This window comes from Chiloscyllium plagiosum, unplaced genomic scaffold (assembly GCF_037043375.1).
Source record: "Chiloscyllium plagiosum isolate Xiang-an unplaced genomic scaffold, Cpla_swu_hap1 HiC_scaffold_16, whole genome shotgun sequence".
NCBI lineage: Eukaryota > Metazoa > Chordata > Chondrichthyes > Orectolobiformes > Hemiscylliidae > Chiloscyllium > Chiloscyllium plagiosum.
Window position 1 is genome coordinate 18068979 of NW_028270154.1, and position 23698 is coordinate 18092676.

General features: G+C 41.2%; 1 protein-coding gene across 2 annotated transcripts in view; it reads right to left on the reverse strand.

Moving 5' to 3' along the window:
• kif3a (kinesin family member 3A) overlaps positions 1 to 23698 on the reverse strand; it is a 65351-nt gene that overhangs the window by 3655 nt on the left and 37998 nt on the right. For both annotated transcript variants that reach the window (XM_087995188.1, XM_043703205.2), the window contains exons 10-16: positions 19970 to 20126; positions 10345 to 10525; positions 9265 to 9375; positions 6270 to 6395; positions 3353 to 3406; positions 2487 to 2555; positions 937 to 1064 (exon numbers count right to left, since the gene is read on the reverse strand). In XM_087995188.1, the coding sequence (XP_087851314.1) occupies positions 937 to 1064; positions 2487 to 2555; positions 3353 to 3406; positions 6270 to 6395; positions 9265 to 9375; positions 10345 to 10525; positions 19970 to 20126 (826 nt within the window). The remainder of the gene's footprint in view (positions 1 to 936; positions 1065 to 2486; positions 2556 to 3352; positions 3407 to 6269; positions 6396 to 9264; positions 9376 to 10344; positions 10526 to 19969; positions 20127 to 23698) is intronic.

Genomic DNA, 23698 nt, shown 5'->3' on the forward strand with positions numbered 1-23698 from the left:
ATTACTCATTCAGCCTGCAACTTAATTGGAGGCTGTTTCTTTCCATTCTGCTTGTCATAAACTTGCAAGGTGTTGACATAACTAGTTCATCATAATCTTATCTCAACATACAGTAGAACTTTAGGAAAAAATAGAAGTATAATCTGATAGTGATTACAGAAGCAAGGCTGCAGGATGATACATTGTGGTCTGCATATTAAAGGATACAAGATATTTAGGAAGGAAAAGAAGCGAGGAAAAGATGGTAGGTAACTCTCAATTCATGATGCTATTAACACAATGGAGAAGGATGGTCTATGTTCAGGAAGCTAAGATACACAGGTAGTTTGTTAGTGATGAAAAATGGTAAACAAAATCACTACTGGGAATGGTGTAATCTAACTTTAACCATACAGTACTAATGAAGAAATTGTGGGAGCTTGTCAGAAACATGTAGCAAAACCACTGGGATTTTAGCCTGCATATTGTCTGGAAAAATCAGATGTGGAAAGGTAGCCTAGATGAAGAGTTCTGGAGCTGACCAGATTGCAGGCGACACTGGACTCAATATTACACAATGAGATAGGATTAGTTAGTGACCTCATACTGAAGACACCCTTACTGTGATTGATATAGGATTTAATTTTAAAATGAGGAAAACTCGGTCCAGAACAAGAATTTTAAACATAAATAAAGGCAATTATTTGTACCTGAAAATGTACTCTTGCTACACTTGCTAGAATGAATTGGCAAATTTGGTTGATGGATACATTAATAGAGATGCAAAGCCAGGCATTTAAGGGATACTTCAGAATACACAGGATAGATATATTTCAGCAAGACAGAGAAGTGCCAAAGGGGAGAACTCTCTATCTGTGGTTATCTTGAAAGAAAATGAAGACACTATCAAACCAAAAGAAAATGCATAACATTTCAATATTCCCATTGTTGCCTTACTTTCTGCCCGTCTTGGGTCTGGATTTCCCTCCCTTTGAGGTTCTTGGCCTCTCCAACTTCATTAATGACTGTCGCAGACTTTCTTCAGTGTAAGCCAAGTAAACATGTGACAAATCCACTTCAAATGGCTAAGAAAATAAAGAAGGCAATTAAAAATTAATTCCAAGTAGTAAATAGAGTTTCTGTGAAGTAATCAGAACTTCTGAAATTGTAGTTTATACTACTAGCCTGATCACTTGCATCTTATACATTTAAACTTAGACTTCATGGCATAATTTAAAATGAACTCCACTTTAGACAAGACCTGCTCATTTAACTTTTATTAGGCCTTGTTTGAATGACTTAACATGACTTCTAGAAAACACATCTGTACATCTCAGTAAGATTGCATTATAATTCAACACAGAAATCATAAAGCATGACATAACACACAATGACACGAGGAAGGAGAAGGCCATGCAGCCCCGTGGAGACTGCTCTGCCATTCATTACTATCATAGTTGAACTCGGGATTCAACTCCACCTTTCTACCTGCACTCATCCCTTGATTTCCTGTCAACAACATTCTGTCCGTCTCAGCCTGAAATGTATAGTAAACGACATTGTAACAGTTTAGTATGATGAATGCTAGTAGGAAAATTGAACAACATTTATAGTTCTGCAATTAAACCAGGTTTATTTAGTCTTCTAAGGTCCAGAAAGGGACGGCTTACCTTCTTACACATTTTTCACTTTTCAGGCTATCCCAAAGTGCAAAACTGTAGCCATTTGTTTCATCAGTAAACGTGTTGTACATTTACATGTAATAAGATCTCACAAATAGCAGCACAATGAGCAGTGAGTCTGCTTTGGTGCTGTTGGTTAAGGGATAAATAGTGGGCAGAACCTCTCAGCATGTTTTCACCTAGCGCCTCAATCTTCTAACTCAGATGAGAAATCTTACCATTAAGCCAACCTGCTATATCATTGTACCAATACTTTGCTGCATCGATTTTTGGTTCTAATTCTTTTTAACAAATTTCTTCCAAGTGACTAAGAATAATGTTCCTTTGCCACTTATAGGTTGATACAAGGTGATTTCAGGGCGGTACCCGTCAATGCAAAACATACTGTATAATGAGTTCAGGTGCCACCCGGACTCACTAACCTCAGTAAGGCAGAAAAAAACTCAAATTTTGCAAACAGTTTTTTGAAAAAGTTTAAATCGGTGCCATTTTTAATCTAAAATACACTAGCCCAGATCTTCCAGTCAGCTCAGAGTGGGCATATCTGCCACTGACTGCAATTTAAATTATCCACTTATCATAACTACTTGAGCCATAGCACATTCCGATCTTGGCTCCATCAGGGATTCAATGATAGACAGCGGCAGGAGGTCAAGGAATGTGCTAATCTCAGTAAACTTAAGAATTTCTCAATTTTGTTTTTATTTACAATTAATAAATAATATTGAGGGGCAGAGATGGACTAGCAGAGGTGAAGGTAACAAAAGGGAAAAAAGGGAATCTATTTAGATGATGTTTCCTTTAAGCTAAAAATTCAAAACTTACATCTTTTTCTTTTTTGTCTGCTACTGGAGTCTGTTTTCTCATGTTGTTTCCTGTGTACGCCACACATTTCTACAATTAAAAAAAAGTTAAAAATTAAAAGTTAATATTATTCTTTAACATGTACTTTAGGAGGCACTTAAACAGAACCAAGTGTGAAAATATTTGCAGACAATTTGCAACAGACTAGTATTGGAATCAGAGTATAGCTGATTATAGGGAATCAAACTGGTGAAAGTTAGTAATATGAATGCTTCAAAACAGAAGCTGCTGGATTAATCTTAGAAAACATTGATAAAACCTTTGTACAGATTTTCAACAATGTAAGAGTTTGCTTCCTACAAAGTATCTATATTTAAAATGCAGACGATGGAGTTTGAATTCTGGACAATGAGGAAAGGGTAACAAATTTCTGGAATTAAGAGTCTAAAGATGACACTGTCATCTTTTGTCATTTGTCAGAAAAACCCATCTGGTTCACTACACTCCAGACCTACAACAATATGGTTGACACTTATCTGCCCTCTGGACAATGAGGGAAGGGTAACAAATGCTGGCCTAGCCAGTGACACCCACATCCTATGAATGAATAACACAAAAATGTTTGGAACAAAACACAATTCCTAAATTCATGGAAGACATCAATTTGATGGGAGGTTTTGGGGTAATGGTAAAAATACGTTATTACTGAAGTCAACTGCAACAGGTTATGAGTCAACAGTATAAGCTTGCAGAATGGACATATAACTGACAAGCATGTGTCATTTGGCCAACACATGCTGCGATGGATATTCTATCTAATTTCATGCAAAACTAGTCTTGCATCAGTTGGGTACAAAATTTGTTGTCCTGAATTACTACAAACTTACCAACTGCCACTCTCCAATGTCTTCATTCCAGTGTACATAGTTCTCAATCATCTCCTAGAAGGTATATACATTCATTTCAGCAAACCTGCCTTCTTTGATCAATGCAACAAATCAAAGTCAATCAAGAGTCCAGTTCATTAATCTTGTTTTAATTTTGTAAATATTTGAGAAAGTGTCATTAGAGTCATAGAGATGTACACCGTGGAAACAGACCCTTTGGTCCAACCCATCCATCCAGATATCCCAACCCAATCTAGTCCCACCTACCAGCACCCGGCCCATATCCCTCCAAACCCTTCCTATTCATATAACCACCCAAATGCCTTTTAAATGTTGTAAATGTACCAGCCTCCACCACATCCTCCGGCAGCTCATTCCATACACGTACCAGCCTCTGCATGAAAATGTTGCCCCTTAGATTTCTTTTATATCTTTCCCCTCTCACCCTAAACCTATGCCCTCTAGTTCTGGACTCCCTGACCCCAGGGAAAAGACTTTGTCGATTTATCCTATCCATGCCAGTCATAATTTTGTAAACCTCTATAAGGTCACCCCTCAGCCTCCGACGCTCCACGGAAAACAGCCCCAGCTTCTCCCTGAAGTTCAAATCCTCCAACCCTGGCAACATCCTTGTAAATCTTTTCTGAACCCTTTCAAGTTTCACAACATCTTTCCAATAGGACGGAGACCAGAATTGCACACAATATTCCAACAGTGGCCTAACCAATGTCCTGTACAGCCGCAACATGACCTCCCAACTCCTGTACACAATACTCTGACCAATAAAGGAAAGCATACCAAACACCTTCTTCACTATCCTGTCTACCTGCGATTCCACTTTCAAGGAGCTATGAACCTGCACTCCAAGGTCTCTTTGTTCAGCAACACTCCCTAGGACCTTACCATTAAGTGTATAAGTCCTGCTAAGATTTGCTTTCCCAAAATGCAGCACCTCGCATTAATTTGAATTAAACTCCATCTGGCACTTCTCAGCCCATTGGCCCATCTGGTCCAGATCCTGTTGTAATCTGAGGTAACCCTCTTCGCTGTCCACTACACCTCCAGTTTTGGTGTCATCTGCAAATTTACTAACTATACCTCTTATGCTCGCATCCAAATCATTTATGTAAATGACAAAAAGTAGAGGGCCCAGCACCGATCCTTGTGGCGCTCCACTGGTCACAGACCTCCAGTCTGAAAAACAACCCTCCACCACCAACCTCTGTCTTCTACCTTTGAGTCAGTTCTGTATCCAAATAGGTACAAAGGGGTATGACAGAACCTCTATTCAATTACTTTTTTCCCCCCAATTGTGGACAGGACAGTTTTCAGGACAAAATGTTTTGCTTAAAACGTTGCTTCCTCAATAAACCGATTAACATCAATTTCTTTTTAACTGACGTTAATATTAACTACCGTAGAAATATTAAATGCAATAAACAACAACTACACTTAAATTTGTGTTGCAGATGTTTCGTCCCCTGTCGAGGTGACATCCTCAGTGTTTGGGAGCCTCCTGTGAAGCACTTCTGCGATCTTTCCTCCGGCATTTGTAGTGGTTTGAATCTGCCGCTTCCGGTTGTCAGTTCCAGTGGTCGGTATATTGGGTCCAGATCGATGTGCTTATTGATTGAATCTGTGGATGAGTGCCATGCCTCCAGGAATTCCCTGGCTGTTCTGTGTTTAGCTTGTCCTATAATAGTAGTGTTGTCCCAGTCAAATTCATGTTGCTTGTCATCTGTGTGTGTGGCTACTAAGGATAGCTGGTCGTGTCACACTACCATACATCAACAGCATTTCCGAACTGACAGCCAGACTACTGCGACCACTAGGACTCATAACAGCACACAAACCAACAGCCACTCTCAGACAACAACTCACCAGAATGAAGGACCCAATACCCAGCATGCGCAAAACCAATGTAGTGTACAAAATCCCATGCTAGGACTGCACAAAACACTACATAGGACAAACAGGAAGACAGCTAACGATCCGCATCCATGATCACCAACTAGCCACAAAACGACACAACCAGCTATCCTTAGTAGCCCCCACACACACATAGATGACAAGCAACATGAATTTGACTGGGACAACACTACTATTATAGGACAAGCTAAACACAGAACAGCCAGGGAATTCCTAGAGGCATGGCACTCATCCACAGATTCAATCAATAAGCACATCGATCTGGACCCAATATATCGACCACTGCAACTGACAGCTGGAACTGACAACCTGAAGCGGCAGATTCAAACCACTACAAATGCTGGAGGAAAGATCACAGAAGTGCTTCATCGGAGGCTCCCAAGCACTGAAGATGTCACCTAGACAGGGGACGAAACGTCTGCAACACAAATTCCCAGCTTGGTGAACAGAACCACAACAACGAGCATCCGAGCTACAAATCTTCTCATAAACTTTGAACTACCTAAAGTATATTTTTAGCTAATGGGCCGGGTGCTGACAGGTGGGACTAGACTGGGTTAGGATATCTGGTCGGCATGGATGGGTTGGACCGAAGGGTCTGTTTCCACGCTGTACATCTCTATGACTCTATAAGAGCACATTAGCAGTATATAAAATTTTTAACAACATTATTTTTAAATTAGTTTTGAAGAATCACATGGTGTACTACAAAAAAAAATCAATTTCCAAACATCAATATTTATCGTATAAATGTTATCAATTTCCCACTTTCTTCTTGTTCTATATTTCAATTTACACTATTTTCTAATAAAAGTTCAAGGACTCATATAGGCCAGTGATGTACACTTTTATAGTAAAGATATTGCTTATTCATGAAAGCTGTATTATATAAGTAACAAATACCCAATTAGGCACAAGAGTTACACATGCCATTTTTCCATAATCAAAAACCCCAACATAAATATTGAATTAAGAATCCCTGTCCAACCTGGTATTCTTGAGGAATAAAATTCTCAATAATGAGCATCTGGAGACGAAGTTCACGGCTCAGCTGTCTTATATTCTCCAGCAGTCCTTCAATTTCACGTTGGTGTTCTTGCTGCAAGTCTGCCATCTTTGAATTTAAAAAAACATCAAAATGAATTGAATAAGTTATCATGAAATGAAGCACACAATAAATGAAAGATGTAATGCAAAAAAAAGAAATTGGGCAAAGGGGTTACTTATAGAAGGATTGGATTGCCAGGAGTTTTCAAGCAAGGTCTAGTAGAAGTAACATTCAACCATTAAATACAATTGTTAGGGGAAGGGATGAGAGAGAAAAAAACCTTAATCCCTTCTTATTACTGTCTGTAATCTGTGGTTTTGAAAAGGAAGATATGCATCACAACACCACACACCACCCCCCAACCCCACTCAATTTATACAGTCATAGAGTCATAGAGATGTACAGCATGGAAACAGACCCTTCGGTCCAACCTGTCCACACCGACCAGATATCCCACCCCAAGCTAGTCCCACCTGCCAGCACTTGCCCCATGTCCCTCCAAACCCTTCCTATTCATATACCCATCCAAATGCCTACTAAATGTTGCAATTGTATCAGCCTCCACCACATCCTCTGGCAGCTCATTCCATACACATACCACTCTCTGCGTGAAAAAGTTGCCCCTAGGTCTCTTTTATATCTTTCCCCTCTCACCCAAAACCTGGGCCCTCCAGTTCAAGACTCCCCGACCCCAGGGAAAAGACTTTGTCTACTTATCAGCCTCCGACGCTCCATGGAAAACAGCCCCACCCAGTTCAACCTCTCCCTATAGCTCAAATCCTCCAACCCTGGCAACATCCTTGTAAATCTTTTCTGAACCCTTTCAAGTTTCACAACATCTTTCCAATAGGACGGAGACCAGAATTGCACGCAATATTCCAACAGTGGCCTAACCAATGTCCTGTACAGCTGCAACATGACCTCCCAACTCCTGTACTCAATACTCTGACCAATAAAGGAAAGCATACCAAATGCCTTCTTCACTATCCTGTCTACCTGCAACTCCACTTTCAAGGAGCTATGAACCTGCACACCAAGGTTTCTTTGTTCAGCAACACTCCCTAGGACCTTACCATTAAGTGTATAAGTCCTGCTAAGATTTGCTTTCCCAAAATGCAGAAGTGTTCATGGGTTTAAAATAAAGAGGACTGCTGTTTCATATGAGCTGCCCACAAGTGCCACACCACTCACTAAGCAGGAACTTTCCAGGAAAAATACAGGTAAAGAGAATAGTGAACTTATACAAGTCATAGACAAAAAACAAAGTCCTAATTCCCTTCCAGACTTTTTTCCTTTCCTGTCTTTCCCCCACATATAAATTCTTAGCCCAGTTGGCTGGAAGATTAGTTTGCAACACAGAATACACCAACAATGTGGGTTCTGGATGTAGGTTTGCTTGCTGAGCTGGAAGGTTCATTTTCAGACGTTTTGTCACCATACTAGATACCATCTTCAGCTAGCCTCCGGGTGAAGATGTTACCAAGTATGGTGACGAAACGTCTGAAAACCATCCTTCCAGCTCAGCGAGCAAACCTACAACCAGGACCTCAACCTGAGCAACAAATCTTCTCAAAACTCACTAATGTGGGTTCAATTCCTTCATCAACTGAGGTTACCATGAAGGATTCCTCTTCTCAACCTCTCTTCACCTGAGGCATGGTGACCTCAGGTTAAAACACCACCAGTCATCTTTCTGTAATGAGACACAAGGCCTATGGTCCAGTACGACTATGGCAACTTTACCTTTTTATATTGAGTCTGCTCTCTTCACTATTGTTATTCCCCACTGCTTCCCAGCGTTCTGCCTCCAATCCCAACATGTAAGTTCCCTAGCTTCCTTCCCCCAGCATTGGCCTGTGATATCCTTCCCTTGAATATTAGTGAATTGAACCTAGGTCTGACTGTGGCCCAACCCCTTGACTGACAGACAGCCTCAAAAGATGAGGGTCCGATCCCTTATGGATATCTGTACAGCTCCTCGAATGACCTCCTACAACTCCTGACCTGTTGCACCGGACCTACAGGGCTGACTGGTGTCCATTCCGTAAACTGCAGACATATGGACACCATGACTATGACATTCTCGAGTGGTAACCTGACTGTGTCCAAGCTCCTGGACTAATATTGGAGGATACTCTTGCTTATCTGTCTGTGCAAAGTGTTCTGGCATCAGCATTCAACTGAAGTACAAAACCTGACAAGTAGATTGGAGATGTGCCATTCTGATGTGGTGAGATTGGTACATGTTAGATGCCAAGGCCTCGATGTATGTAATACTACCCACGGAGCATGCCCTAAATTGTTGGTGCCTGGTATCCAAGATGGAGGTCCAGAGGACATGAAGACTCCAGGTAATCACCCTGACTTCAATATTGGGAATTGTCGGTTATCTAGTTTCTATGCAGCGACTGGAAGTATGGGAAGCTGCATATTAATGAAGGAGCATTCATTAATAATGAGATGCTAACGCATGGAAATAGGCCTCTTGCCAATTACTAACGAGAATCTTGTCTTGCCATTCTGGGAATATTGGAATATTTTGCTCAAAACATTGAGAAGCTTCTCACTGCTTATCTTGCATAATTTTCCCAACTTTTACATTATTCAGGGGCAAGGACAATTCCACCCGTGAGTACCACTATGGTATGCCCATTCAAAAGATCATTTATATTTTTGGTGCTTCATTAAAATATATTCATACATATTATTTCTGATTATCTGAAAGTATAAACTGAAGGTCCGAAGTTTGCAACTTTCATATTTCCTATGCGGTGATTCCATATGAATAGTTATTTAGCCAATTGTTATAATCTCGACCCTCAGACTTTTTAATATGCTCATTTACAGCTCAAATCATTTTCTTTGACTGGAAATGCAAAAGAATAAAAAGTCTACAAATCACAGCAGCTCCTCCATGAACACGGCTACCTCTCACCTCAGACTTTGCTGCCATGAGCATTGTCCAGACTTTCTTCAGTTTCTTTGTTTTGCCCTGAGCCTCCTCCTGCAAACTGGTGTATTTCTCCTCAATGTCCAAACGTTCTTGCTATTTAATGAAAGAAAAGCACCACAATGGACATCAACTGAATTTTAAGAGTGACCAAGACAAATATATGTGATGTTAACACCTCTCCAAAATTGTCTTTCCTGATATATGAGGTGACCAAAAGAGGGCGCAAAATGCAAGTTTTGAGGATAGAGAGGTAGAGAAGCAGGTGAGGGAGGTGAAATGGTTTAAGAAAGATATTCAAGAATAAGGGGATTAGATGGAAAAAGCTGCACTAAAGGGATGTAAACTAAAAAAAAAAGGCCATTGAGAAACATAAATTTGTAAGGAATTCTAAAGTTTGAGGAGATTACATAACCAAGAGGAAGACACACGATTCTCTATGAATTTAAACATGATGAGAACTAAAAATATTAGAAAATGTGAAAACAAAAGGGACAAGTAAACAAGCAGGTTCAACAAGCTGCCTTACACACCACGGACCCAGGTTCGATTCCTGCCTCGGGTGACTGTCTGTGTGGTGTTTGCACATTCTCCCCATGTCTACGTGGGTTTTCTCCGGGTGCTCCGGTTTCCTCCCACAATCCAAAGATGTGCAGGTCAGGTGAATTGGCCATGCTAAATTGCCTATAGGGTCAGGTGCAATAGTCAGGGGTACATATATGGTAGGGGAAATGGGTCTGGGTGGATTACTCTTCGGAGGGTCGGTGTGGATTTGTTGGGCTGATGGGCCTGTTCCCATACTGTAGGGAATCTAATCAAATCTATTGCCTAGCAATCTGATAATGTCTTTTTTGTTAAGAAAACTGAATAAAAAGACCCAAAGTCTAAAAAATAGGGTATTATCAAAATTTGACACGTTTGAGGGGAGGAAAATCAAAAAGTGGGGTTTAAGTGACACGGAGGTGGAGGTTTAAAGGCTTGCAAACAATTACAATAGCAAAACTGAGGGTAGCAGTATTTCAACTTTGTGCTAATTAGAAAATGCGTTAAAAATAGTAACATTACCTCTTTTTCCTCCAGCTCTTTCCGAAGCTGCTCTGCTCGGTTCCGGCGCGCTTCAAGCTCGCAATTTGACTCATCTAGTAGTCTCTCTTGTTCTTCAGCTTTGGCCAGAAGATCCACTCCTCCTACAATCACCTTTTTTTCTAGAGCTGACAATTTTTCTAACAAGGTCTGATGCTCCTGCCTTGAAAATTCCAGTGAGTACATCCCATTACATACATAAAATGTTAAGCTTTAAATTATTTTCAATAAGAATAAATAAATTAAATCCTTAACAATAACAGTTTGCCTATAAGGACAACCAAAGAACATTATATCATGGTGTAGTGAATGGCCCTTTGGTCCACTGAGTCTACATTGGTCAAAAACAGCCAGTTAATTATTGTAATCCCAATTTCCAACACTTAGCCCATTATCTTTTTGCCTTAGCGTCACAAGTGTACATTGAAATACTTCTTAAATATTCTGAGAGTTCCTGCCCCTACCACATTTACAGGCAGTGAATTCCAAATTCCCACCACTCAGTGATTTTCTTTTTCCTCACATCTTCTCTAAACCTTCTGTTCCTTACCTTAAACTTATACCCTTTGTCATTGATCCTTCCAGCAAGGGATAAGTCTCTTCCTGTCTACGACCCTTGTAATTTCACACATCTCAAATCATGTCCTCCTTCAATCTTCTCTGCTCTAAGGGAAACAACCCCAATCTGTCCAATCTTACTTCATAATAGAAATCTCTCCAGCTCACACAATATCCTGGTAAATTTACTCTGCATGCATTCCAGTACAATCATAACTCTCTGATAATATGGATACCAGAACTGTACATTATACTCCAGCTGTAAACTAACCAATATTTTATACAGTTCCAAGATAACCTCAGTACTCTTAAACTTTATGCCTCAGCTAATAAAAGATAAGTGGGTCCATAGGTGTAGACTAAGATCTCTGAACTGACTGATTATAAAACAAATCCCAAAAGCATTCTTAACCACTTTATCTATTTCTCTCGCTATCTTAGGGGACCAGTGGGCATGCACACCAAGATCCCTGTGATGCCTAGTGCTTCCCAGAGTCTCACCATTCATATTGTATTCTTTGCCTTGTTTGCCCTGCCCAAGTGGCTCATTTCACATTTTTTCCTCACACTGTACTTTTGCATTTGCTAACTGTGGTTAAAAAAAGGGAAGCAAATGGATCCTGGTCGACCTGGATGGGTCGGACAGAAGGGTCTGTTTCCATGTTGTACATCTCTATGACTCTATGTACATGTTTCTATGTCCATAATGAAGTTAAATATAAATAATCTATCAAGAATCAACTTAGAACGATATGATGTTGCAGGTTAACAATTCTTTGTTGAAATTTAATTTCATTAGTTTATAAAAGTTTAAATTCTACAGATTTTGAGGCAATGCCCTTAGAAATAAACAATGTAATAATTTGAAAACAACCTTGCTGTGACTCTTACGTGCACTTGAAAGAAAATGGGTTGGGTTTTACCAGGAGAGGCCTATGGACTCATAAGATGTTGAGGAAAGGTCTTCCTCCAGCTATCTAAATGAGTTCTTGATGCCACGGCCGGTTGGCACACCACATCATTTAGTTTACAAAATTGATTTCTAATTAATTACAGTTGTGGAAATAGGAATGTACAATGGATGTACTTTATGAGACATGTATGTATATGCAAGATTTGAGAGCACCTGATGAGATCTAACAGGTCTCTAATGTCCTGAGGGGTGCTTAATCAAGAATCACACCGACACTGCAGCAATGATCCTGTCTCAACCCAGATCAACTCTTCCCCTGCCCTCACCAAGCAGTGTACTCCAGCCTAGCTTTGGCAGGGCCTGCCTGACTGACGTTCGCATCCAAAACCACATTACTTAGTTTGGGGTAGGTGCCGCACCCCTTGGCTACCCTCTATGAAAGGATGTCTCAGGAGTGGGCACTATTTCCACTGACACTAAGCTGCTGACTCTGATTACCCACCACTTCTTTGAAAATGGGGTAGTCTATTAACAGAAAATAAGCCCGACACCAATTAATTAGTTGAGAGACAGCCAAAGATTGCATACAGTGCTCCCACAAATGGCAGAAGTTTTGCAACCATCATCAGGTTTCTAATCAACAGAATTCCAGCCAGTGCACTGAATAATGAAAAATGGTAGCATAACTGCATTGGAAGGACTAGAAGTGATTGGAAAGGTCTAAAGTTTTGCAATTTTATCGAGAAGAAATTTCTAATTTTCCCATCACTGACATGTTAGCTACATCTGGTGGACATAACCAGGTACTGTAATCCCCTAATACAATAATAGTTATGGCAAGTTAAGGGAAATTCTATTCTGTACTGATAATGTTTCCACCTGCTCAAGATTTTTTTTTCAACTGATCTACTTAGGCACATTTTAAACAAAATCAGTTCAAGCCTTGAACAATTTAACCATGAAGTTCAGCATCAATCAAGAAATCTCTATACACATAAATCTTGTGGTCGTGTACATGACTCAAAATTCATCCATCGTACATTTCTATTTCCACAACTATAATCAATTGTAGTCATCATATTTCCCTTGCTCCACAGTGCTGCTGCAGTACTTTTGTACAGTTCCCCAATCTGTAATCCAGAGATATTCTCATCTCCAATCAACTTTTCTTCAATTTCCCAAATTAAGTCAGGGTTTGCTACTTAATCTCAAATAATATAAACTCAACATTTTATATAAAACAAGAACAGAATGCACAAATTCAAAAGATGGATTAAATCAACCCTTCAAATTTTAATCTCAAAATCACCCAAGACCAACCTGAAGGAGGAGGTTGATAGTTGGCAATCAGCAAGAGGGCTGCTTGCCTGTGGTCAAGAATACTTGGTCTTGATCTGCGTGTAATTTAAAACTGACTAGGTACATAAGAAAAGTGTTGGCAGGATTATAATAAAACATAAAATCTTGGGCTTCACCACTAGAGGTCATAATATTCTTTTGACAACAATATGCAGAGCACAAAAGCAATTATGTAACTGGACTAATTAGTCCTCTAGTCCCACCAGTGGAAATTTAAATGTAGTTTATTAAGTAAATCTAGGATGAGAAGCTAATGATGATCATTAAACAACCAGATTACTAATAAAAATCTATTACATTACATTACAGTGTGGAAACAGGCCCTTCGGCCCAACAAGTCCACACCGACCCGCCGAAGTGCAACCCACCCATACCCCTACATTTACCCCTTACCTAACACTATGGGCAATTTAGCATGGCCAATTCACCTGACCTGCACATCTTTGGACTGTGGGAGGAAACCGGAGCACCCGGAGGAAACCCACGCAGACATGTGGAGAACGTGCAAACTCCACACAGTCAGTCGCCTGAGGCGGGAATTGAACCCGGGTGTCTGGCGCTGTGAGGCAGCAGTGCTAACCACCGTGCCACCGTGCCGCCCACCATCTATCTAGTTCATTAATGCCCTTTAGGAGGAGAAACAGAGGTCTTTTATCATGAAGCATTTTGATCTATTGTGACGTTCAACTGCAATTTAAAATGGCTGAGCAAGCCACTCAGTCTCAGCTGAATTAAATCATCAGGAGACAAGAATAAAACAGAACAATTCATCTGACATCAATGTACATGGCAAAGACAAACCTATTCAGTCAATAATCCAAAGTTCTCCTTGCTAATATGTGTGGCTTGTACCAAAATCATTTGAGCTGTCCTGCAGACCAATCAAGAATCAGGCTGACATATAGAATCACAACCTTCAGTCAGACTTCGCCAAAACAACTATGAAATATACATCTGTCCAACCTGTAAGAAAGACCCATAGACGTGACAGCAGCACATTGATATCAGAAAGCAGTGGCCTTTGAAATCCTCAATACTGACTCTAGATCCTAGGAATCTAGTTAAACATGGCCAAGCAAACCTCCTGATTGCCAACTATCAATTTCCTTCAGTTGGCGTATCCATTTCTTCATGTATAGCTCCACTTATAAAGTCATACAGCACAGAAGACCCTTCAGTCCAACTCATCCATGCTGACTCGACATCCCAATCTGACCTACTCCTATTTGGCAGGCTTTCCCCAGATCCCTCTAAACCTTTCCTATTCACGTACCTGTCCAGATGCCTTTTAAATGTTGTAATTATATCCAACTCCGCCATTTTGTCTGGCAGCTCATTTCATACACACACCACCCTCTATCTAAAAAGAGGTTGCCCTTAAAGTCCTTTTAAATCTTTCCCTTCTCACTTTGAACCCACACCCTCTAGTCTTGGACTCCCCTACCCTAGGAAAAAGACCATGGCTATTCACCCCAACCATACTCAAGATTTTATAAACCTCTACAATTTTACCCCTTCACCTCCAATGCTTCAGGGAAGATTACGCGGATTATGTGGGAAGTAAGAGAGGAAATTGCAGAGCCGTTGGCAATTATCTTTTCGTCTTCACTGTCAACAGGGGTGGTACCAGGGGATTGGAGAGTGGCGAATGTTGTGCCCCTGTTCAAAAAAGGGAATAGGGATAACCCTGGGAATTACAGGCCAGTTAGTCTTACTTCGGTGGTGTGCAAAGTAATGGAAAGGGTACTGAGGGATAGGATTTATGAGTATCTGGAAAGACACTGCTTGATTAGGGACAGCCAGCACGGATTTGAGAGGGGTAGGTCTTGCCTTACAAGTCTTATTGAATTCTTTGAAGAGGTGACCAAGCATGTGGATGAGGGTAGAGCAGTGGATGTAGTGTACATGGATTTTAGTAAGGCATTTGATAAGGTTCCCCATGGTAGGCTTATGCGGAAAGTCAGGAGGCATGGGATAGTGGGAAATTTGGCCAGTTGGATAGAGAACTGGCTAACCGGTCGAAGTCAGAGAGTGGTGGTAGATGGTAAATATTCAGCCTGGAGCCCAGTTACAAGTGGAGTTCCGCAGGGATCAGTTCTGGGTCCTCTGCTGTTTGTAATTTTTATTAATGACTTGGAAGAGTGAGTTGAAGGGTGGGTCAGTAAATTTGCAGACGATACGAAGATTGGTGGAGTTGTGGATAATGAGGAGGGCTGTTGTCGGCTGCAAAGGGAATTGGATATGATGCAGAGCTGGGCTGAGGAGTGGCAGATGGAGTTCAACCCTGTCAAGTGTGAGGTTGTCCATTTTGGAAGGACAAATAAGAATGCGGAACACAGGGTTAACGGTAGGGTTCTTAGTAAGGTGGAGGAGCAGAGGGATCTTGGGATCTATGTTCACAGCTCTTTGAAAGTTGCCACTCAGGTGGATAGAGTTTGTAAGAAGGCCTATGGTGTATTAGCGTTCATAGCAGAGGGATTGAATTCATGAGTCGTGAGGTGATGTTGCAGCTGTACAGGACCTTGGTAAGGCCACATTTGGAGTACTGTGTGCAGTTCTGGTCGCCTCACTTTAGGAAAGATGTAGAAGCTTTGGAGAGGGTGCAGAGGAGATTTACCAGGATGTTGCCTGGAATTGAGGATAGGTCATACGAGGATAGGTTGAGAGTGCTAGGCCTTTTCTCATTGGAACGGCGAAGGATGAGGGGTGACTCGATAGAGGTTTATAAGATGATCAGGGGAATAGATAGAGTAGACAGTCAGAGACTTTCTCCCCGGGTACAACAGAGTGTTACAAGGGGACATAAATTTAAGGTGAAGGGTGGAAGGTATAGGGGTGATGTCAGGGGTAGGTTCTTTACCCAGAGAGTGGTGGGGGCATGGAATGCGCTGCCCGTGGGAGTGGCAGAGTCAGCATCATTGGTGACCTTTAAGCGGCAATTGGATAGGTACATGGATAGGTGCTTAAGCTAGGACAAATGTTCGGCACAACATCGTGGGCCGAAGGGCCTGTTCTGTGCTGTATTGTTCTATGTTCTATATGTTCTATTGCCCCGGACTATTCAGCCTCCCCCTTTAGCTCCAACCCTGAGAACATCCTCTTAAGTCTTTTCTGAGCCATTTCAAATTTCACAACATCTTTCCTATAGCAGGGAGACCAGAATTGAACAATGTATTCCAAAAGCGACCTAACCAATGTCCTGTACAGTATAGCAGCAACATGACATTCCAACTCTTATACTCAATGCATTGACCAATAAAGGCTAGTGTACCGAATACCTTCTCCACTACCCCGTCGACCTGCATTGCAACACAGATAGCCACTCAGGATTTTAAAGTCTAGAAGTGGGTTTGCTAGAACTTGAATATAAGCATTGTTCTTATCGCTATTATTTTTTAGTAGTCAGTACATTAGTTACACAAAATGAATATTGATTTGTTAGCTGGAAGTTTATCAGATGATGAAATTATTCCTTCCTAAAGATACTAAGCAAAAATTATTCAATCCCAACTTGTTATATTTCAAAAGTAACAAGGTGACGTAAGAGTCATAGAGATGTACAGCATGGAAACAGACCCTTCAGTCCAACCCATGCCGACCAGATATCCCAACCCAATCTAGTCCCACCTGCCAGCACCCGGCCCATATCCCTCCAAACCCTTCCTATTCATATACCCATCCAAATGCCCTTTAAATGCTGCAATTGTACCAACATCCACCATTTCCTCTCGCAGTTCATCCCATACACATACCACCCTCTGCGTGAAAAAGTTGCCCCTTAGGTCTCTTTTATATCTACCTCCTCTCAGCTTAAACCTATGCCCTCTAGTTCTGGACTCCCCCATCCCAGGGAAAAGACCTTGTCTATTTATTCTACCCATGCCCCTCAAAATTCTGTAAACCTCTATAAGGTCACCCCTCAGCCTCCGATGCTCCACGGAAAAGAGCCCCAGCCTGTTCAGCCCCTTCCCATAGCTCAAATCCTCCAATGCTGCCAACATCCTAATAAATCTTTTCTGAACCCTTTCAAGTTTCACAACATCTTTCTAATAGAAAGGAGACCAGAATTGCATGCAGTATTCCAATAGTGGCCTAATCAATGTCCTGTACAGCCACAAAATGACCTCCTAACTCCTGTACTCAATACTCTGACCAATAAAGGAAAGCATACCAAACACCTTCTTCACTATCCTATCTACCTGCGACTCCACTTTCAAGGAGCTATGAACCTGCACTCCAAGGTCTCTTTGTTCAACAACACTCCCTCGGGCCTTACCATTAAGTGTATAAGTCCTGCTAAGATTTGCTTTCCCAAAATGCAGCACCTTGCATTAATCTGAATTAAACTCCATCTGCCACTTCTCAGCCCATTGGCCAATCTGATCAAGATCCTGTTGTAATCTGAGGTACCCTCTTCGCTGTCCACTACACCTCCAATTTTGGTGTCATCTGCAAACTTACTAACTATATCTCTTATGCTTGCATCCAAATCATTCATCTAAATGACAAAAAGCAGAGGACCCAGCACCAAACCTTGAGGCACTCCACTGGTCACAGGTCTCCAGTCTGAAAAACAACCCTCCACCACCACCCTCTGTCTTCTACCTTTGAGCCAGTTCTGAATCCAAATGGCTAGTTCTCCCTGTATTCCGTGAGATCTAACCTTGCTAATCAGTCTCCAGTGGGGAACCTTATCGAATGCCTTACTGAAGTCAATATAGATCACATCTACCGCTCTGCCCTCATCAATCATCTTTGTTACTTCTTTAAAAAACTCAATCAAGTTTGTGAAACATGATTTCCCACGCACAAAGCCATGCTGACTATCCATAATCAGTCCGTGCCTTTCCAAATACATGTACATCCTGTCCCTCAGGATTCCCTCCAGCACCTTGCCCACCACCGACATCAGGCTCACTGGTCTATAGTTCCCTGGCTTGTCCTTACCACCCTTCTTAAACAGTGGCTCCATGTTAGCCAACCTCCAGTCTTCCAGCACCTCACCTGTGATGATTGATGATACAAATATCTCAGCAAGAGGTCCAGCAATCACTTCCCTGGCTTCCCACAGAGTTCTAGGGTACACCTAATCAGGTCATGGGAATTTACCCACCTTTCTGCATTTCAAGACATCCAGCATTCCTCCTCTGTAATATGGACATTTTTCAAGATGTCACCATATATTTCCCTACATTCTATATGTTGTACATACTGATGCAGAATAGTCGTTTCGAATCTCACCAATTTTCTGCAGCTCCACACAAAGGCAGCCATGCTGATCTTTGAGGGGCCCTAGTCTCTCCCTGTTACCCATTAGTCCTTATTGTATTTGTAAAAACCTTTTGGATTCTCCTTAATTCTATTTGTCAAAACTATCTCATGTCCACTTTTTGCCATCCTGATTTCCCTCTTTAAGTATACTCCTACTGTCTTTATACGCTAAGGATTCACTCGATCTAAGCTGTCAATACCTGACATATGCTTCCTTCTTTTTCTTAACTAAACCCTCAATTTCTTTAGTCATCCAGCATTCACTATACCTACCAGCCTTTCCTTTCACCCCAACAGGAATATACTTACTCTGGATTCTCGTTATCTCATTTCTGAAGGCTTCCCATTTTCCAGCCGTCCCTTTACCTGTGAACATCTGCCTACAATTAACTTTTGAAAGTTCCTGTCTAATACTGTCAAAATTGGCATTTCTCCAATTTAGAACTTCAACTTTTAGATCCGATCTATCTTTTTTCAGCACTATTTTAAATCTAATAGAATTATGGTAGCTGGACCCAAAATGATCCCCCACTGACACCTCAGTCACCTGCCCTGCCTTATTTCCCAAGAGTAAGTCAAGTTTGCACCTTCTCTAATAGGTACATTCACATACTGAATCAGAAGATTTTCTTGTACACACTTAACAAATTCCTCTCCATCTAAACCCTTAACATTATGGCAGAAGGAATCACCACAATCCAGAAGTACTATATGACCCTCTCTTAAATACAAGGTATACATTCTGCATCTTTTAAAAATCCGACAGGAGCCCATCTACAAAACATTCTTTGTGATCATAAAACCAGCCAATTTGATCACATGATCACTTATGCTCTTGCATCTTAAGTTTGAAACTTCTATACGTTGATGCTTTTCACCATCATCATTGCTCGTCAGTCCATGAATTTCTGCTCATTAAAGTGAGTATGTAAAACATTTTGAACTGACCAGCACAGTATTCAAATATCTATGGCATGGACCACATCTACTTTTGATTCTTTCTTTCCAATGAAAATATCCCAAATCTCTTCTTTATTATTTTGAGGAGCACAGGGTTGCATTAATATATGTTACTAACTTTTTCAAATTTAATGTCAATGTCTTAGTTTATTAAACTTCTATACTCTCCATGGGGAGAAGAGAAGGTAGCTTTGTGGTAGTAGTATTGCTGGATTTTTAATTCAGAGACCGAGGTAATGTTCTGGGAAATCAGGTTTGAGTCCTGCCTCAGCAGATAGTGGAATTTGAATTCAATAAAAATCTGGAATTAAGAGTCTAATGACAACCATAAATGCATAGTCAATTGTCAGAAAAAAAACACCATCTGGTTCACTAATTTCCTTTTAGGAGGGAAACTGCCATTCTTAAATTGGTCTGGCCTACATGCGACTCTGGACCCACAAGAATGTTGACTCTTAAATGCCCTCTGGCCAATTAGGCATGGGCCATAAATGATGGCCTAGCCAGTGACATCCACATCCCATGTATGAATTTTAAAAATCTTACTGTGCTTTCAGCAGATCTTTCTCTCTTTTCTCTAGTTCTGCTCTGGCTTTATTCCTTTCTTCCTCCTCTATGTCAAGCTTAGCTTCAAGAACTTTTCTCTCTTCATCAATCTTTGCTTGCATTTCTGCCATCTTTTCCGGAGATACCTTCTTTCTTCCTTTAAAGCAAAAAAGTTCAATCTTATTCAGCAGATCACATTTTTACATTTTCAGCTGAGTGACCTGGATTAGCATGATGACAATGTCATTAAGAATACTGTAAAGCAATGCTGATAACTTTATTTTGTTTCAAAATGCATACCAATTTTCAGTCATGCACATTGCATGGTTCGAAAAGGCTGTCTGCTGATTATTTTGGTACATGAATGTTTGTGTCAAGGTAAGTATGGAGCAGCTGGGCAAAAAGCTTGTAGGAACATTCAAGGGAATGCTTTATCATGGCAAGAGAGAAACGCTCAGCTACCAGAACAGTACACATCATCAGGTACCTGCAAGAAGCAGTCTTGATTAAAGTAAGGCATTTAATGTGAAGGAGCTGAAATCGCTCACTGCAGGGTGATAATACAAAAATGTAGAGACAAAACAACACTAAGAACAGGCCAGTGAAAGAGCACAAGCATCACAAAGCAGCAACTCCCAAAGTGGGCTGACTACCTGACAAAAAAATACATTGATGGAACCTGAGTAAGGACAATTTTCTAGACATGTTTAACAATTATTTGAAATATGTCGTGATTGTAATAAGGTCAGCCAGGTGGACCTCTCAGAATATGGGTTCCCTGAATGGACCAAATTAACAGCCCCAATCAGGGAGCATTGGCTGGCAGGTGGGGCTAGATTGAGTTGGGATATTTGGTCGGCATGGACAGGTTGGACTGAAGGGTCTGTTTCCATGCTGTACATCTATATGACTCTATAACAGGAGTGTCAGACATCCTGCTCAAAAAAAAGAAAAAAGGAAAAAAAACAAACAAACAGGAATGTCAGAGGTTCTGTTCACGAAAACAAAGAACAGGAGTGTCAGACATCCTATTCACTCTGAGAGCTGGCTCTGAGGGAGTTGGTTCAGGGTCAAGGACTCTCCTCATGTAAATAAAGGATGACCTGGTGACAGGATACCAGGCTCTGTGGAGTTATTTCAGCGATGACGCGAGTGGCATTAATGATGTAACCAGGCAAAAATGAGTACTGGCTGAAGCCCGACTGGACTTCAAACAGGCACTACAACTGACTTTATCATTGAAAAATGCAGCAAGTGGTGCATACGAGCTGCAAGGTATTCTGATGGAAGTGGACATCCGCATCAGTCCATCTGAGCTCAGGGAACACCACTAGAATGAAAGCAATTGCAAAACCTCACTCAAGATATATCCTGTACAGAGGGACTCTAGGTCAACCCACAGCAAAACCTCAAAACAAACCTCAAAACCTCAAACAGTTAAAATTTCCTTCAGGATCTGGGCCAGCAAGTCATTGTAGTTGCTACCGGTACGCAGACTCAAGACAGCAAAGGGTCCTACTGGACCTAAATTGACTAACAGAATACATAAGGCCAACATCCAGGAGAGTACACACTCTGGAAAGTCCACCTACATCTGGTTGGAACAGCGAAATTGCTTAGCAACATCCAAATCAAAACCAATCAAAATAAACATCTAGTTAAATGGTCACACAGTTCTAATAGAGGTTGATAATGACGCGATTGTTTCGGTGATTAGTTCCAGACTCCAACCCTAAAGTTTGTGCAAGACCTCGGCTGGAATGAGATCCTATAAGAGGGGAACTTTACAGATTAAGTGTACAAGTTTGGTTTCGGTCTCTTATGAAAAGCAGGTGATTTTAAATTTTCTGGACACACTTTCAATCACAGCACGTATACTTGTAAATGCAGTTAGATGAGGATTCTCAGAAGTATGTTACAATTAAAACCCATTAGTATTTGTTCTAATATACAAGACTGCCATCTGAGGTAAGACCAGCCTATGCAGTTTCCCAGTAGCCGATACAGTGTATTTTACAAGGTTCACCCCAAGTCACCATATGTAGGGCACCACTTATCTGGATGACTTGCTAATAACAGAGAAGACAAATAAGGAGCACTTTGAGAACTTGGACATAGTCCTTAGATGTTCCTCCCAGGTGGGCTACCCTTTAAAAGGAAAAAATGTGTTCCAGGCACCTACTTGGGCTACAGAGTTGACAAGACCATTGTGGCATCCACTAAAAGATAAAGTGAGGGCAATCAAAGGTGCCTGATTCTGGGTAATCTTGGAGGACAGGAAAAAATTGTGGCTGTAGGAGCTGTTCCTTTTTTGAGGTATTTTAAGTGCTGGAGGTGATTTCCTTGAATTCCAGGAGCAGCAATTACTGTTTTATATACTGTTGCATTGTTTTGAAACTTTGGGGAACAAAGCATCAAAACAACGGCACTTTAAAAAGGAGGAAGTCAGACAAAGGCAGTGACCACATGGTCAGAAAAGAAACCTATAGTGCTGCCTGACACAGCAGTGAATCTGCACAATTACTGCCTTTGCTGCTTGAGTTCAAGTAACTCTGGACACTGGAGTATGTCTACGAAAAAAGTAACAAACAACAAAATTCACAGCTAACCTGGAGGAACCTGTGTGGGACAGGAACAGATAAGTGCATAGTATTTAAGTGTAGCCCTGCTGTAAATTTACAGTAGTGAGTAAAGTGAGTTCTTTCTTGATTATATGTTTTATTGAGATCGATCTCTTGATTAAAGTTTAAAAATATAAGCCGTAAGTGTTACGTCAGCCTGGAGCAAGGCTTTTTGAAAGCAATAAGACGGTGCTACTTTCTGGGTCTGTAGATTGCGAAGGAGCAAAGATGGCCTTTAGTAGAGTGATGTGCTCGTCCTGTCAGATGTGAGGGTTTAGTGAGAGTTTTGATGTGACTGATGATAATGTCTGCAAGAAGTGTCATTGGTTGCAAATCCTATTTTGTTGCATGGATCGGTTGGAGCAGCAGTTGGAGGCAATAAGGAATCTACAGGAGATGGGGGCGGGTGGTGGATGGCAGTTATAGGAAGGGAGAAAAGCTGCAAAGACAGTCAGGTAGATGGGTTAACTCAGGGGAAGGTAGGAGGGGTAGGCTTGTAGTGTAGGAATCTCCTGTGGCTATCCACATCCCAAACAAGTATGCTGTTTTGGAAAATGTAGGGGGTGATGGACTCTCAGAGGAATGTCACAAGAACAGCCAAGTTTCTGTTACCGAGAATGGCTCTAACGGAATGGAGGTGCATGGGTTCCAAGCGATCGATTGTGGCAGGAGACTCTCTAGGCAGAGGCACAGATGTTTCTACAGCCAGCAGCAAGAAATCAAAATGGTGTTTTGCCTCCCTGGTGCCAGGATAAAGGAGATCTCTGAGAGGGTGCAAGATGTTCTCAAAGGGGAGAGAGACCAGCAGGAGATCATCGTACACATTGGAATTAATGATGTAGGAAGGGAAAAGGATGAGATTCTGAAGGGAGAATATAGAAAGTTGGGCAGGAATTTAAAAAGGACATCCTTGAGAGTAGTAATATCTAGATTACTCCCGGTGCTACGAGCTAGTGAGGGGAGGAAAAGGAGGAGAGAGCAGACGAATGTGTGGCAGAGGAGCTGGTGCAACAGAAAAGGGTTCAGATTTTTGGGACACTGGAAAATGTTCTGAGGTAGAGGTAATCTGTACAAGGAGGACAGATTGCAAGGCAAATTGTGTATTAGC